The sequence below is a fragment of the Rana temporaria genome, chromosome 3 (assembly GCF_905171775.1).
Source record: "Rana temporaria chromosome 3, aRanTem1.1, whole genome shotgun sequence".
In the NCBI taxonomy this organism is placed as follows: domain Eukaryota; kingdom Metazoa; phylum Chordata; class Amphibia; order Anura; family Ranidae; genus Rana; species Rana temporaria.
The window spans coordinates 280058520-280077021 of NC_053491.1; the positions used below are offsets into that span (position 1 = coordinate 280058520).

At 41.6% G+C, this 18502-nt stretch overlaps 1 protein-coding gene across 1 annotated transcript in view; it reads left to right on the forward strand.

The window, feature by feature from the left end:
• Window positions 1–18060, forward strand: part of LOC120930453 — a 62857-nt gene extending 44797 nt beyond the window's left edge. The window contains exon 6 of the mRNA XM_040341638.1: window positions 17988–18060. Within this exon, the coding sequence (XP_040197572.1) occupies window positions 17988–18060 (73 nt within the window). The remainder of the gene's footprint in view (window positions 1–17987) is intronic.
• Window positions 18061–18502: the final 442 nt, after the last annotated feature.

The window sequence follows — 18502 nt, forward strand, 5'->3', positions numbered from 1 at the left end:
GTTTATGCCTTTATCTATGTATGGTTTAAGATGACTACAAACATATTCCATTTGTAGATTTGAGAGCCCTGGATGGGAGTTTCTCACGTCTCAGGTGTTCTCTATCTCCTGATTTGATTGTGTATGGGGAAGTGGCTTCAGAGGTATTCATCCTCCATTTGTTATCTTCTCCTACATATGCACAACCATATCATGCTACATTAGCTATGATTAAACACCAATCTTAGGTGTGAAACGCGTCAACTGTTTGCATTTCCCCCTTCTGTACAGTATGGATTTACTGTTTTTTGCTGGATTTTACTACAAATAAAGGTGTTGCATCGGAGTGCGGCCATCCAGGTCTATTCCTTTGTCTCTTCATATTTGTGGTTATGTTAGAATGAATTAAAGTGGGCACAATGTGGGCCCACCATCATGGGCTTGCAGCTGCGGTCTGATTTGAATGTTTCCCCGGTCAAATTCAGGCTAATTATTAAAGGTGTGTGGGGCCATTGCCCCTTTAATTGTGTCTAAGCTTACCTGTGCAGGCGTCTTATTAGGTCCCCTCTATCACATGCCATTCTGTAAGTTTCCCCCTTGGTGGAAGAAGGTTATATAAGCAGACTTCTATGAAGAGCGGGCCTTTTCAGGCAACCTCAGGACAAGCAAGCACCCACCCACCTTTATCGCAGGCACTGTTGGTATGTCACAATTGAATCAAGGTGGGACTTGTAATTGAAAGACTGTTGTGTTATCTGTCTTGAGCCGCTATTTGAATTTGTTATCATTTTTATTAAATCTGTTAGATATGTATCTTATTTTTGTAGCCAATAAAGTAGATAATTTTCTGCCAATTTCTGGTCTGTATATATTTTTTTAAAAGGCATTTTTGTGGTATGTGAGCAATCCTGTGGTTAATTTTTGGAATTTGTTTTGTATATTCAAATTTGTTTCATATATTCAGATATGTTTTTGTTCTGAATCGATTCGTATTTCAGAAGTTATTTCAGAAGATTGGCTATTTTCATTTTAACATGTTAATTTGTTATTTCGGAAAATTACTTATGCACATTGTTTGGGTTAGATGGATGTTGATCCATGAGAATCTCAAAATCATAGCATAACAAAAGGAATGAAATTAATTTTGCATTCATTCAAGATATTATCATTTGGAGATTCTGATGGATCCACCTCCATTATTTCACTTGTAATTTTTGCAATATGTTCCCATTTCATATGTAGTGCATTTTTTATAATAATACAAATGTTAATGCAACCTAAAAATGCAATGGCTCTTAATTATGTTCATTTGTTATGTTGTTACCTTATTTCGGAAGCTTCAAACATTAACAAAAGGCCAAAACTATTGCATCATGTCTTCTAAATGAAAATAATACAATATAAATGCTATGCACTTTCAAGTGCAGTCGCTGTAGATCTGAGGGGGAAATGCAAGGGAAATAAAAAAACAGCATTTTACTTGCACATGATTGGATGATAAAATCAGCAGGGCTTCTCCTAATTTCAGAGCTTCCCCTCAGATCTACAGCGATCTACATTGACTGCACTTGCAGTGCACTTGTAGTGCAGAGTGGATTTCCCTTTAGTAAATCAACCCCACTGTCTATTGTTGTGTTTAGCTGTTATTGGTCACAGCTAATCACATGGTACAAATGGGCACTGTGACCAATCACAGCTAGCAACACAATTGTATACAATGAATGGCATGACAGGAAGCTTTTCATTGTTTACCACTGTCATGTGGTCTGCTGTGATTGGTCACAGCGATCACATGATACTAGCAGCAGGCCGGTATAGTGATTGGTCATCCGCTGTGTCCAGTGGATGGCAAATCATGCACGACAATAGTGTTCCTACCTATTTTACATTTTACAATGATGCAGGCAGAAAGCAATTAACCAATTGTCAACCCACTGCAGTATATGTACACTCCTACAGGCACCGTAACGTAGCTGTACTTAAATTGCTTTCTTCCTGGTCCACTCATGCATTTGCTGCATCACAAGCCAGTCAGTGGGTCCTGGACAATGATTTATGACCGGGACCCACTGATTGGCTGAGCAATTGACAGAAGAGAAAAAACACGGGTAAACAGAGAGCTCTCTACAGACAGCAGACAATAAAAAGTGGCATATTGCATAGTAAAAACAGCACGCAGTACACACAGTAAACCTATGCACACAGGTAACCCTTTCACTGCCCCTAAATGTTAACCCCTACCCAGCCAGTGTCATTAGTGTAGTGACAGTATATGTTATTAGCACTGATCATTGTATTAGTGTCACTAAGGATATCAGTGTCAGTTACTCAGTTTCCCCCCAGCATCTATTAGTGTCAGATTGTCCGTCACACTATCACAGTCACACTATAAGTTGCTGATTACCACCATTATTAGTATAAAATAAATAAATAACAACAAAAAAAAAAATCAATGCTGATCTAAAACCCCCAAAGAAAGTTCAATTTATGTGAAACAATTAAATAAATTTAATTTGGGTACGTTGCATGATGGCACAATTACCAGTTAAAGCAGCGCAGTGCTAAAAAATGGCCTGTGCATGAAGTGGGTAAAACCTGCCAGAGCTCAAGTGGTTAAAGTTATTTATGGTATTCCACTTTGTAATTCTGACTAGTATCACATTAATATATATATATATATATATAATATATATATATATATATATATATATATATATATATATATATATATATATATATATATATATATATATATATATATATATATATATATATATTAATTGTGCAGCTTAAAGGTAAAATGCACAAAAAACACATCAGACTGAGAAGGGTACATGTTTTAACACAGGATTGATACCAGGATTCACACACTTTTCCTTTTAATTCAGTTGGAAAAATGTATGCATCTTGTGTGAAAACATTAATAAATGGGACCTTACTGTATATTCTACACAGATTTTTCCCTTGTCAGACTGATAGGGTTTCTTGCATTTCCCTTTAAGACCTTGATGGCCACTTTTTCACTGCAAAACTGCATATAGATGGGGGGGGGGGGGGGGTTGGCTGTATATTTGTTTTATAATATCTATGACATAGCCTATGCAATATCTTCAGCATGTGAGGATGCAGTATAAACCAAGTTTATGTATATATTAATGTAATGTACAGTGTGTGTGTGTCTATATATATATATATATATATATATATATATATATATATATATATATATATATATATTTACATTATATACATGAACATACCAAAATATACACATAGCTATGAGCTCAAGGCGTGCTTCTTAATAGAAAAATATATCTGCGGGAAAGCCACAATGACCATCAAAATTAGGTTGTGTCTCATTTTTCAGTAAAAGGGGAAAAGCTTTTTAGACAGGTGTAATTTATCATTTTTTCTGATTTAATATCAAGGAAATATATTAAAATAATAAAAAGAATCCTGAAATCCTCAAAATTTGGAGTGATAAATAACACTCCCTGTCTTTATCACATTATACCTACTAACAGAAATATTGCACAGTGCATTTTGCCAGACATGGGCGATTATTTTCCAATAAAAAGTTGCATATTAAATTCTAGCACAAAAGTGGGTGTCTAGTACTTTTGAAACCTTTCAAGATTTGCCCAAGAACACAGTTTTAAACTTAACTAATATAAAGCTTTGCTGGATGAAAGTAACATTAATACTCAGTCTCTTTTACTCCCCCAACCAAACAACAAAGGTGATGGCTTCATATATTTCCAGTTTACTGTACCTTGAAGCATTTTCAACATGTTTTTTTTCTCACATTTTTCATAGTTTTTGCTTTCTATACTTATAGCTGTGAGGAATTCATTACATCTAATCAGCCTGCAATGCTAGGAAATGTAAGGCAATTGATGAATGTTCTGGCAGATGTAACCTAAACTATACTGCAAGGGCTTCACCACTGAAAACCAAGATAAATATGTATTAATCTTAAGCAATTTCTCAAAATTAGTTTATAAATATTTGTTGCTAGCAGTCTGCAGATGAAGTAAAGCAAGCATTTGTGGGTTGGAGTTCACTCAAAGTACATAGAAAACGTGGACAAAATATCACATTAATGGAATGGAGTGAATGGAAGCATACAATTTTAAATGCTGAAAATGCTACTAAATGGAAAAGCACAGGTGCAACATACTGCCTCAGCACATTATTATTATTTTTTTCATCAACATTATTTTTTAAGTACACACTGTATATTGAATAAGCTACAATTAATAACATTATAAACAACAATATAAATTTGTGTATTACATATACTCCCACAGACATATACATAGACATATCGAGCATAGAAAGAAGAAGCCACACATTGTAGATTAGAAAAATATTTTTACTCTGTGCACATTCACATGTGCGTTAAAAGAATTTGTTGAAAAGGCAAAACTTTTAATTTTTTTTCACTTTTTTTGTTTTGCATAAACAATCATGTCTCAAACAATAAAAACATATAAAACTATGGAACTTACAAAGTTCAACCTTTGAAAAACTGAGGGCAATATCAGACATTATACTGTTGAAAAAATGTGTTGCTGTTGCCTTCAACAGATGGGGTGATGTCACCCCTGAACAAGCCAAATTTTGAAGATGCACACAGTGTGCTTCAAAATGGGTATTTTCCTCCTGATCCCATACCTCATGTGCTATCTCCCATCACGGGGGATCAATTGATGTGTTTTGGGGGTGCAAACCCTTCCTCTCACCTTCTTGAGTTGAGGAAGGGGTTGCACCTTCAAAACACGTACATTAAGACCCCGTGATGGGAGATAGCACATGTTGACTGCGTGCATCTTCAAGATTTGGCTTGTTAAATTACACCAATTTTTTTTTAAAGTAGGCCACAAAAACCTGAAATGGTGGCATTACGAAGATCTTTAGACTCTCCCCAACACATCAATCATGTTCTTAATTTGTTGGCCAAAACAATTGAGTTTTTCCCTTATAATGTCCATTTCACGACTCATAACCATGAGCTCCTGGATTAGGATTTGTGCGCTACCACTTGAGAAAGGAGGAGATTGATCTTCCACAAGCAGCACATCACCTAAAAGTAAAAAAAAACATGTCTTATAAATATGCATTCAAAGAGAAAGGGGGGAAAAAGGGTGACAAACCCTGGGACTTTAGACAGTGTCCAATAGATGATGTAGAAATACAGTAACACTTAAATATTTTCAAATTTTATTTATAAAAGTAGAAAAACAGGCATAAATAATAATAAAGCATCCATATAGAATACATGACAATGAGCCATACGCATACGGACTGCAGTAAAATCGCTCTACAAGTTTCGCTCAGATGAGCTTCTTCAGGAGATTTTTGATGTTAAAGCAGGTTATGCTGGAGATTATAAGATAACATACGGATGGAACAGCCAGTTAGTTGATTTGAAAAACACAACATTCAAGCAATGAATCAAAATACTGGTATTATTAATTAGATAACCAACAAAAATATCATTGGGTGTTTTTTAAATAATAAATAATGAATGAAAAATAACACGATCATCAGAGTGCGAGATGAGAAAAATCTCACCACCGTAGCTGGTCATGACCAGTGTAGAGATGGTGAAGAGTAATCTGCAGGACCCCATGAAAAATTCAAAACCAAAGCAACCAGGCCTCTCCACTAGTGATGGGCGAACATCCGACGGGACGGTTCGCAAACGCTAACCGCGAACGATCGCAAATATCCGCGAACCGCAAGTTCGCGGCGGGCCCCATTGACTTTAATGGCAGGCGAATATTAAAAACCTTCAGGTCATATTTGCAACCACAAAATACTTACTAGCTGTGCACTAATAGTCCCACAACATGGACACTGAGCTACCAGAAGAATTAAGTGAAAAAACGGATACATAAGTAAGTGCCGGCCATTACAAGCCCCAAAAATTAGACGACAGGCGTTTACCTGACAGCAAACAACCTTGTATTCTGTGGCTGGTGGTACATTAGGCATTCACCGGATACAGAAGTAAGTGTCGGCCATTACAGGCCCCAAAAATTAGCGCACGGCCACAGGCGTTCACTGAACAGCAAACAACTTTTTATTCTGTGCCTGGTGATACATTAGGCATTCACCGGATACAGAATAAAGTGTCAGCCAGTACAGGCCCAAAAAATTAGCCCACAGGCGTTCACCAGAATTTGAATGAAACATTGTCTACTGGTCACATGTGTTGAATTCCTCCGAGATCTATGCTTCATTCATTTTTATAAATGTGAGGTAGTCAACACTGTTGTGAGCTAGGCGAGTGCGCTTATTGGTCACGACCACCCCTGCTGCGCCGAATGTCCTTTCGGACAGGACACTGGATGAGGGGCAAGCCCACAGTTCCATTGCAAATTGTGCAAGCTCTGACCAGAGGTCAAGCCTGCCCACCCAGTAGTCCAGGGGTTCATCACTTCTCAGTGAGTCCACATCGGCCATTAACCCGATGTAGTCGGACACATGTCGGTGTTTATTTCACCAGTTATGAAACTTTTTTTCAGGATTTTTTTTTTATTGTGTGTAGCAGAGGAAACGCAGCGAAAGAGGCAAAATCCAGCAGTAACCAAATGCACTGCCAGTCACAATGCTGCACAATACAAATCCACTATAATATGCTTTCTATATTCGAAAGTATATTATAAGTGTATATTACACCTATATACTGCAGTGCACAGAAAGTAGCACACCTATACCAGTGCTTGAAAGGACTTTTGTGGACCTGTTAGGTAGTGATTTGTGTCGTTAAACGCTGTCCCTGCTGGAAACGCCAACCTCACCCTACACTGACAAAAAGTATATTTGAATGAATACAGCCTGTCCCTGCTCCAAACAGCAGCCTTTCCCTACACTGACAAAAAGTATATAATGTATTAGACCCCTATATTATAGAGCAAGTAGCACACCTATACCTGTCCTTAAAAGGACTTGTGTGGACTTTTAGATAGCTATTTGAAATAATACAGCCTGTCCCTGCTCCAAACACAGCACCCTTTCCCTACACTGACAAACAGCAGAATGTAAGATGGCCGCCAGATCAGGTCTATTTATAAGGTAGGGGGTATGTCCATGTGCTGAAATGTCTCAATTGGCTGTCCTGCACCACCTGATGGATGTGTCATAGGTCAAAGTTCTTACCCATGTAACATTGCGGACCGCCGCGAACATCGCCAGATGTCCGACGGTTTGGCGGACCGTGAACAACGAAAGTTCGCTGTGAAACGACCACCTGGCGAACCGGCAGGCCATCTCTACTCTCTACCCATTCCTGTTGGCCACAGGGGGAAAAGGAGCATTTGTAGTCCCTAGCATGTAAATAAAGTTAAATTGAGAAACCATGTGAAGGGAACTACATGGAAGCAAAAAAGTGAATTTTGCTATCAAGAAAATTGTGCATAATTAACTGAAAAGTTACCTCAGCAGAATTTTAACAGAAGTAGAATCAATGTAGTTTACCACTGTTTGAAAAAAAATGTTTTCTTGCTTTGAGACCATAAGCGGATCAATCAAGAAAATTGAGGTCCAAAGGCAATATGCCTAGATTAGTCCAGTGGCATCAGCTGGAGAGATGAACTGTATATATAGGTATTATGCGCTGAATATTAACTTAGATAATGCAAAATCGTGCTTATAAGTGATTCAAAAAACTCTCTAATACCAAATAATTAAATGAAATAAATTAATAGGCAAATAGATCCAAACAATTAGTCCAATTGCATAGATATGCACCAGTGGTTCTCCTAGGAACGACACCCAGATCAGTGTGATGATTAAAGGAAGTGTAATGTGATCACAAACAATGTGCTCCTGCTTCACAAGTAGAACGCCTCTTCCACATTAAACACAGCTCATGGAAAACAAGAGAGAGAGATTCTCATAGCGCAACTGAGTATTCAGCACAATACAAAGAAGATAGATGGTCTCTAGCAATGGCACACTCACGAATCCACCGATTAAAAAACGCATATAGCAACAATGCACCGATCCTTCATTAAGCCGCTCAGCTTATATGATGTTTCCTCTCCTCATTCGAATCCTTGATCCGTCCCGCTCGTAACTCCTCCCCCACGCGTCACATCAATAGTCACTTGACTTAGTCATGGGTCACTAATGTGACTAGTGACCCATGACTAAGTCAAGTGACTATTGACGTAACGCGTGGGGGAGGAGTTACGAGCGGGACGGATCAAGGATTCGAATGAGGAGAGGAAACATCATATAAGCTGAGCAGCTTAATGAAGGATCGGTGCATTGTTGCTATATGCGGTTTTTAATCGGTGGATTCGTGAGTGTGCCATTGCTAGAGACCATCTATCTTCTTTGTATTGTGCTGAATACTCAGTTGCGCTATGAGAATCTCTCTCTCTTGTTTTCCATGAGCTGTGTTTAATGTGGAAGAGGCGTTCTACTTGTGAAGCAGGAGCACATTGTTTGTGATCACATTACACTTCCTTTAATCATCACACTGATCTGGGTGTCGTTCCTAGGAGAACCACTGGTGCATATCTATGCAATTGGACTAATTGTCTGGATCTATTTGCCTATTAATTTATTTCATTTAATTATTTGGTATTAGAGAGTTTTTTTAATCACTTATAAGCACGATTTTGCATTATCTAAGTTAATATTCAGCGCATAATACCTATATATACAATTACACTATTTTGTTTGACCTACATCACATTTTTTGCTGCGTTTATTATTTGGTAATTTTTTTAATGTTCTATATTTTGGATATTTAATTAGCGCTGTAGTACTATTATTATTTTTCATTTTGGAGAGATGAACTGGCATGCTTTAGAAAGCGTAAAGTAAAGAAGGGGGGGCTATGATATTGGCGTTGTATAATTCAATTGTATGATGTAGATTATACCAACAGATTGGCAAGTTACAGAAAATTGTGGTTTGTGGATGCGCCCATTCGGAAGAACAACAGTTCGTGCAGAATGGACGTATCTATAGAACTGACATTTGTGACAAGGTCTAGTACCTTTTGGTTCCTGTGAGGGAGTTAATCGAGAAATATGATGACTGCGAACAAGATTTTCTCAAAGCAAACGAGATCTTTGAAAAGTGATCTCTGGATATTTATTGATGTGTTTGGATATGGTCTCGTCACTCATTAAAGGTACCAGTATTTTTGTAAAATATTCTGTTTTTGGTGATGTTCACCTGAAAATCTAGAAATGCATAGGAAAAACATACATGATATATCCCATCAGGCAGCAGCAGTGTCTCCGCCGCCATTACTGAAAGCTGAGGAGGAACAAATTAGAGTCAACCATTTTCCAGAAGACCACAGACGACTTGTAAACAAGAAAGAAGCCTGCCGAGTGGCTACAGTAGAAATTGAGAGGCGGCACCGCCCACCCGCCACCCCTTTCCACAACAGGTCACAGATGACAGACCAGGGGCAGGGGGGTGGGCAGTGATGCAAGTCCATTTCTATTGTAGCCACTCGGCAGGCTCCCTTCCAGGGGAGGGCTGGCAGCCTTAGGCCTGGGGGGCAAGTCCAGTCAAGTGGTCCTTTGAACCACCGAATAAGCTCACCATCCCCAGTGCCCATCAGCGCAGCCTCACCAGTGCCCATCAGCGCAGCCTCACTAGTGCCCATCAGTGCATCCTCACCAGTGCCTGGGGATTAGAGAGGAGAGCAGCCGGATTACACAGAGCGGAGATCTCCCACTTACCCAGCGTGGCCGCTTCCATGATAGACATCATCCGTGTGCTGTATATCATAGGAGACAGTCCAAGAGGCGGGACTTCATATGACAGTGGCCGCCAGGTAAGTGGGAGATCCCCGCTCTGTGAAATCTGGTGGCGCTCCCCCTCCGAGGCAGCCCAATGGGCACAAACCCTGAGCGCCCTCCCACTGCTCCATCTCGCGGTGCACCCGCTCCCAATTGGCCCTGCAAAGCAGGAACAAATTGGGGACAGACTTGGTCCAGGGACAGTGTCCTCTGGTCACCCTAGGCTAGTGGCCAGCAGGACCCATAGGTCAGTGGCCAGCAGGACCCACAGGTCAGTGGCCAGCTCCCAGCAGAACCCACACATGTGGGTCCTGCTGGGAGCTGCCTGTGCACCTGGGGGTCCTGCTGGCTATGGAGGACCCCCAGGTGCACAGAGGGGGGTGGGCTGACAGAGGGGGGGTAGGCTGACAGAGAAGGAGTGGGCTGAGAGGGGGTAGGGGCTGACAGAGGGGGGGTGGGCTGACAGAGGGAAGGTGGGTTGGCAGAGGAGGAGTGGGCTGAGAGGGAGTGGGGGCTGACAGAGGGGGGGTGGGCTGACAGAGGGGAGCTGACAAAGGGGGGGTGGGCTGACAGAGGGGGTGGGCTGACAGAGGGGGTTGGGCTGTGGGCTGACAGAGGATGGATGGGCTGAGAGGGGGGGTGAGCTGACAGAGGGGAGGTGGGTTGCCAAAGGGGGGGTGGGCTGACATAGAGGAGGTGGTTTGACAGAAGAGGATGGCTGACATAGAGGAGGTGGTTTGACAGAGACGCATGGCTGAAATGGGGAGGGGGGGTAGATGAGACAGAGACCTCAGAAGTACACAGCGCCCTAGGCAAAGAGGCGGGACTCCAGCAAGTGGTCACGACCAGCCGAGCTTGGCCGCATCCACACGTGACCAGCTCCTCATCCGTCGATCCATTTGCATGGCGCTCGCAACACAAATGCCCTGTGATTGGCCGAACAGGGTCATGTGCAGCCGTACGCTGTCGAATTCTGGCACATGTAGTCATGATGCGAGCCTCACATCATGACTACATGTCCCAGAATTCCACAGCGTGCGGCCGCACAGTTCGGACAATCACAGGGCTTTTGTGTGGCCTGCCGCCTACTGTTGTGTTCAAATGCGGCCGTTTACACTGCCTAAGTAGCAAGTGCCGCCACCCGCAGGGGGGCTATGTTAGGGCGGGGGGGGCAGCCGCGAAACCCGAAAATTTGCCGCAGGAGCGGCGCCGCCCCTTCACCCACTGCCACGCCGAGGCCTGGCCTCGGTGGCCTTGTGGGAAATCCGGCCCTGATGATATTTAATTTGTCGGTGCACTAAGTAAATTTTCAATTTATGATTGACACCAATCAGTTTTGCTAATTCATCATACAATGATGGGAAAAGTGAACAAAAAGAAAAGAACAATTAGATCATTAGAACAATTTGGGAAAAGAAAAAAAAAGGGGGGGGGGAGTAAATTAATTACAAAAAAGGTTTAAAGTTAAAAGCATTGTTTAGGCCTGGATGTTTTAAAGCGGAAAAATTATGTATCCATTTTGCTTCTTTTTGGAGGAGTATTTCATCATAGTCACCTCCTCTATGCCCTGGAGGGACATAGTCCAAAGCTGAAAAGTGCATTTTAAGACTGTCAAACTAATGGTATAAACCCATATGGCGACTAATTGGAGTCTCCATTTTTTCTTTGGAGATCATTTGTTTATGGTCTCGAATACAGTGGTAGAAGGGTCGCTTTGTCTTGCCAATGTAAAATGCTTTGCAGTCGCATTGCATGATGTAGACTATACCAACAGATTGGTAAGTTACAGTCTGTGTGGTCTGTGGATTGCGCCCATTCGGAAGAACAACAGTTCGTGCAGACCTAGTACCTTTTGGTTCCCGTGAGGGAGTTAATCGAGAAATATGATGACTGTGAACAAGATTGTCTCAAAGCGAACAAGATCTTTTAAAAGTGATCTTTGGATATGTATTGATGTGTTTGGATACAGTCTCATATCATTCATTAAAAGGTACCAGTATTTTTGTAAAATATTCTGTATTTGGTGATGTTGACCTAAAAATCTAGTTATGAGGCGTACATCAGGATTTGGTTTAGCTGGTTTGGGATCATGTATAAGGCCCCGTACACACGAGAGGATCGATCCGCTGAAATTGATCCGCGGATCGGTTTCAGCGGATAGATCCGCTGGTGTGTACGATCCAGCGGATATTTATCCGCGGATATATTTCGGGCCGACCGATTTCCAGCGGATAAAAATTTCTTAGCATGCTAAGAAATCTATACGCTGGAATCAGCTCCAGCGGATCGATCCGGTGGTCTGTACAAACTCACCGGATCGATCCGTCCGAACCCATCCCTCGCATGCGTCGTAATGATTCGACGCATGCGTGGAATTCCTTATATGACAGCGTCGCGCACGTCGCCGCGTCATCATCGCGACGACGGCGCGACACGTCATCGCGATGGGAATTCGGCGCGGATTTCGATCCGATGGTGTGTACACTCCATCTGATCAAAATCCTCAGAGGATTTATCCGCGGAAACGGTCCGGAGGACCGTATCCGCGGATAAATCCTATCGTGTGTACTAGGCATAAGAGATCTCCTATTCTGATGTTTAGCCCAGGTGTAGGCCCTTTTCAAACACTTTTTACAGTACCCAGGTAATAAAAAACTTGACTTCTAGAGTTTAGCTTCCATTTTGTAATCTGAATCTTGGCTGCAGTTTTTTTGCAGTCTCAAATATTGCCCGTAGGGCACACTCGAGACTAGGGAGATGGGATGAGAACTTGCAGCATGCAGCAACAAATTGCCTGCTGAGGGCTTGCGAAAAAGGGTGGTACCAATGCTGCAATCTTTATGTACCAGTATTTCAAGATCTAAAAAGGTCAGATGTTTTTGATCAATTTCAATTTCAAAAGAATGAATTCAATGGGCCAGATTCAGATAGATCAGCGGATCTTTAGATCCGCGTAATCTATCTGATTTAAGATCCGCCGCCGCAAGTTTTAGTGGCAAGTGGGTAATTCACTAAACACTTACCTCCAAACTTGCGGCGGCGTATCTTAAATCCCCCGGCGGAATTCAAATTCCGCAGCTAAGGGGAGTGTAGCATTTAAATCAGGTGCGTCCCCACGCCGATTTAACTGCGCATGCGCCGTCCGCGAATTTTCCTGGTGTGCATTGCTCCCAATGACGTCGCTAGGACATCATTGGTTTTGGCGTGAGCGTAACTTGCGACGAGCGGTTTTGTGAATCGATGCGGGAGCGACGGCCATAATTAACATTGGCTGCGCCTCATAGAAGCAGGGTTAAGTATATGCCGGGAAAACGCTTACGTAAACAATGTAAAGTGACTGCGTCGGGCCCGCGTATGTTCGTGAATTGGCGTATCTCGCTGATTTACATATCTTCGCCGTAAATCAGCGAGAACGCCCCCAGCGGCCATTTTTAAATTGCAGTTAAGATCCCACGGTGTAACACAGTTACACCTGTCGGATCTTAGGCATATCTATGCGTAACTGATTCTATGAATCAGTCGCATAGATACGACCGGCCTAACTCAGATACGACGGTATATCAGGAGATACACCGTCGTATCTCTTTGAGAATCTGGCCCATTGAGTTTTAAACTGTCAAGGAATAGCATCAGGGTTTCCCTGGATCCTGTCAATATAAATAAAATGTCATCTATAAATCTTCTCCATATCGGGATCTGCTCACGAAATGGCTGCATGTTGTCTCTAAAGAAGAGATCCCGCTCCCACCCCCCCATATACATGTTGGCATAGGAGGGGGCACATTGTGCATCATTGGGCATGCGCTAGACTCACAGATGTTTTGGTGCCGCTACGTGCGTGACTCCATTCTGTTGTTACGAGGATCGCGCATGCGCACCCCGTGCTTCCATGTTACGTCCTCATCCCGGCGGTGATGTCAGACGCCGCCAGAATGGGGGGTATATAAGAAAATAGGGAATGAAGTTGCGCTGTGATTAAATAATAACAATACTAAACTAATAAAGAGTACATCAAAGGGACCATGTGTGAACAGAATAACCCTTTTAAAAGTGAATACAGAAAAGTCCAAAATGTGAAATAAAGTTCAAATGGCAAAAGCAAGCCAAATCAGCTTGCAGCTGTACTCCCAATTGACAAAGTTGTGCAAAACAAATCTTGTGTTGAAACCAGTCCGGATGATAGGGGGTCCAATATGTAGTACAAATTAAACAACCACCACCAAAGATAACACCTTTAAAAGATGGAGGCTTACCAGAAGGCAAGCATAACAAGCCTGCGACTGTAAACCCCAGCCTGGGCCTTTATGTAGTCCGCACCGGGTAAGAACGAATTGAGGAAACCTCCAGATGGATCGTCAGCAGGTAGTGTGTATCGAAAAAAATATATAGGTATGCATAGTGAAGTATTGCAAAACAAACATAAACATATATGGCTGTCGCTGAATTGAGTGCTACCACCACCAGATCACCTAGTAAATTGAAGGCTTACCAGAAGCCAAGTAATATGAGCTTGTGGCTATAAACCCTAGCCAGGGCCTTTGTATGAACCAACTGCTGACCCAGATGACCTACAGATCCTCCAGATATCACACCAGCGATGATTAACCAGAAAGGAATAAGAGAGTCCACATAGTGAAGTACGCTTAAAAAATCCTCCCAAGTTTAATAAAAATTGCACTTACAGAAACTCAGATGAATAAAAGCATAGAAAATGTAAAGCCGGCCGGCTTACTCGAACGCCCATTCCACTCGGATCGTCACGTCATACGTCAGCACGTCACCTTCCCGACGTATGTTTCATCATAAAATTGACAACAACGTAAATTTTATGACGAAACGTACGTCGGGAAGGTGACGTGCTGACGTATGACGTGACGATCCGAGTGGAACGGGCGTTCGAGTAAGCCGGCCGGCTTTACATTTTCTATGCTTTTAGTCATCTGATTTTCTGTAAGTGCAATTTTTATTAAACTTGGGAGGATTTTTTAAGCGTACTTCACTATGTGGACTCTCTTATTCCTTTCTGGTTAATCATCGCTGGTATGATATTTGGAGGATCTGTAGGACATCTGGGTCAGCAGTTAGGTCCATACAAAGGCCCTGGCTAGGGTTTATAGCCACAAGCTCATATTACTTGGCTTCTGGTAAGCCTTCAATTTTAAAGGTGTTATCTTTGGTGGTGGTTGTTTAAATTGTACTACAAGATTTGTTTTACACAACTTTGTCAATTGGAAGTACAGCTGCAAGCTGATTTGGCTTGCTTTTGCCATTTGAACTTTATTTCACATTTTGGACTTTTCTGTATTCCATTTTAAAAGGGTTATTCTGTTCACACATGGTCCCTTTGATGTACTTGTCGGAACATTTGGGGTTAAAAGAATACATATAAAGATCGCACATAATACATATTTCATAGTGTTCCATATACATGGATATGATGAACTGAAGCACAGCCATTTGTCCCTGTTGGAGTTTAAACAAAGGTTCTCAGGCATGAATAGACACTGTTTTTAGGTTGTAAAGAGCCTGCCTGTGCTATCTCCCCAAATCATATCTCCTGGGGTTCGACACTTATAAGATAAGAGAATGAAAAGCCTGGCGCAGCATGACAGTAAACACAGTGTGGTCTCTGTGTTATGAAACTAAAGGGGCTAATCACAATCCCAGAGGAATTATATATCTTAAATAGTATTGTATCTATTGTATCTTCATAATGCCACAACAACATGTATATCAGTAATTCACATAATACTACTCGTTAATACATAGACACTACTGGGGTCCCAGGTATAAGATCCTAAAATAACTTCAAAGTATTAGACTGCCTTGATCACAGCCCGACATTAGTTTAAAGGAACTTTCCAAGGCATGTGTGCTGATCATAAAACCTTATCTTAATCATAAATTTAGGCGTTGCCGAGATGTCTGGGTTGAATGTCATTTTTGACACTATTTAGCAAGTAATGGTATCATACCTAGCCGGGGGTCAAAGGGGACCGTATATCATTCCTGACCAGGAATGACCCTGAAATTAGGAATTATTCATTAGACACCACTGCCCCCTAAAGGTAAAAATCGGCAAGGTTCTAAACAGCCATATCCTTAAATGCTATGGTCACTCACCAAAACATGGCATCATGTGACATCACCAGCCAGGTGATAGTATAGACACACCCATTTCTTTGCGTGTGCGTTCTGAAGCACTTTGCGAGGAAAGACCTGGATTGGATTTTAGACATCTTCTCAAACAAGAGGTTCAAAAGTCTTGGTAAAGTATAATCTTACCTCCTCTATGCAATAGGTAGTTTAAACCGGTACCAAATGTGGCCACTCTATTATCTTAGCAAGTATTAATTGGATCTGAGAGCTCTTTAACTGCAGTATAAGGTCCTTCAGAGACAATTAAAGAAGTAACACATAGTTGCACACGTCGGTCACAACATCATTGTGAACCCTAGTGAATGGCCTAATGTTGGGATATGTTTAAACAGTTGATGCATTAGAGACAGCCTTGTATATTAAGGAGACATTCTTGGCCAAATTACCAGGAACTGTCCACAGGACATTCTGTCTTGTGTTTTAAGAAGTTGAGCAGGAGATCTATTTGTTGGAGAAGACGTCTAAGGCCCCATACACACGATAGAATCCATCCGCTGAAAAATCCCAGCGAATGGGTTTCAGCGGATAGATCCTATGGTGTGTACACTCCAGCGGATCTGTTTCCGCGGATATTTATCCCCTGGGATGGATTCCAGCAGATAAATATTTGCTGACATGCTAAACAAATCTATCCGCTGGAATCCATCCCAACGGATGGATCCGCTGGTCTGTATAGACTCACCGGATCCATCCGTCCGAAGGGATCCCCCGCATGCATCTTAATGATTCGACGCATGCGTGGAATTCCTTATATGACAGCGTCGCGCACGTCGCTGCGTCATAATCGCGGCGACGGCGCGACACGTCATCGCCAGAGGATTTCGGCGCGGATTTCAATGCGATGGTGAGTACACTCCATCGCATGGAAATCCGCACAAATCCTCGAGAGGATTTATCCGCGGAAACGGTCCGCTGGACCGTATTCGCGGATAAATCCTCTCGTGTGTATGGGGCCTAAGTGTCAAAATCCACACTTGATTGTTTGTTTGTATAATCTGCTAGTCACTAGTGCTGTTTAATGTATTCGGGAGTGTAATTTAGTCCTCATTTTATAGTATCTCAGACCCAAGCTTGGGGTTATAATTTTTCTTGACGTTATTGTTTACCTGATTGAAATGTAGATTTATGCACGTGTCATCTCCTAGTATATCTTTGATACTCCGCACCGATTTTTATTAATAAATATATATATTTTTGCACAATATCCGTTTTATCCTCATTTGGTCTTCAGCTTAGCGTGGATAAAATAATTTAAATAGTTTTGCTAATTTGTGGAAACAAGTGGTAATCTCCATAATTTCAGATCGTCACTTATTTCCATAAATTGTACATTGTTTTAATATTTCAGCATTAACATTCTGACATACTCTATATTAGTTTAGTATTGTTATTATTTAATCACAGCGCAACTTCATTCCCTATTTTCTTGTACTTTTTGTGTGTATAACACTTAGTTGTTGCAGCTTATGTCATTTAGTTTATTTTAGCGCGGTAATTTTCTGGTTTTTTCCAATTAGGGTATATAAGAGCACGGCGAAAGCCGTGATCTCTGACAGGATCCATGACAGAGAGGAAGAGTTATTATCTCTCTCCTCTCTTCCTGCCCTTGAATCAGTCAGATTGCCATCAGGTAAGTCTTCTTTCCTTGATCCATTGATAAAACTGGAATTTGAATTATACAACGCCAATATCATAGCCTCCCCCCCTCCTTTTACTTTACCCTTTCTACAGCATGCCAGTTCATCTCTCCAGCTGATGCCACTGGACTAATCTAGGCATATTGCCTTTGGACCTTAATTTTCTTGATTAATCCGCTTATGGTTTCAAAGGAAGGAAAATAATTTTCCAAACCAGCGGTAAACTACATTGATTCTACTTCTGTTCAAATTCTGCTGAGGTAACTATTCAGTTAATTATGCCCAATTTTCTGTAGTTCCCTTCACATGGTTTCTCAATTTAACTTTATTTACACGCTAGGGACTACAAATGCTCCTTTTCCCCCTGTGGCCAACAGGAATGGCTGGAGAGGCCTGGTTGATTCGGTTTTGAATTTTTCATTGGATCCTGCAGATTCCTTTTCACCATCTCTACACTGGTCATGACCAGCTACCGTGGTGAGATTTTGCTCAGCTTGCACTCTTGATGATCATGTTATTTTTCATTCATTATTTAAAAAACACCCAATGATATTTTTGTTGGTTGTCTAATCAATAATACCAGTATTTTGATTCATTGCTTGAATGTTGTATTTTTCAAATCAACTAACTGGCTGTTCCATCCGTTGTATGTTTTCTTATAATCTCCAGCATAACCTGCTTTAACATCAAAAATCTCCTGAAGAAGCTCATCTGAGCGAAACTTGTAGAGTGATTTTACTGCAGTCCTGTATGCGTATGGCTCATTGTCATGTATTCTATATGAATCTGAATCTGTGGTGACAGACACTGACCTGTTGTGGTGCCAATCTCGCACACTTCCTCCACCTCTCCTTCCTCCACCTCTCCTTCCTCCACATCCTGAGGTTGGGGTTCTCTCTGAGGTTGAGGATCACTCTAAGGTTGGGGTTCCCTCTGTTGTTTCTGAGG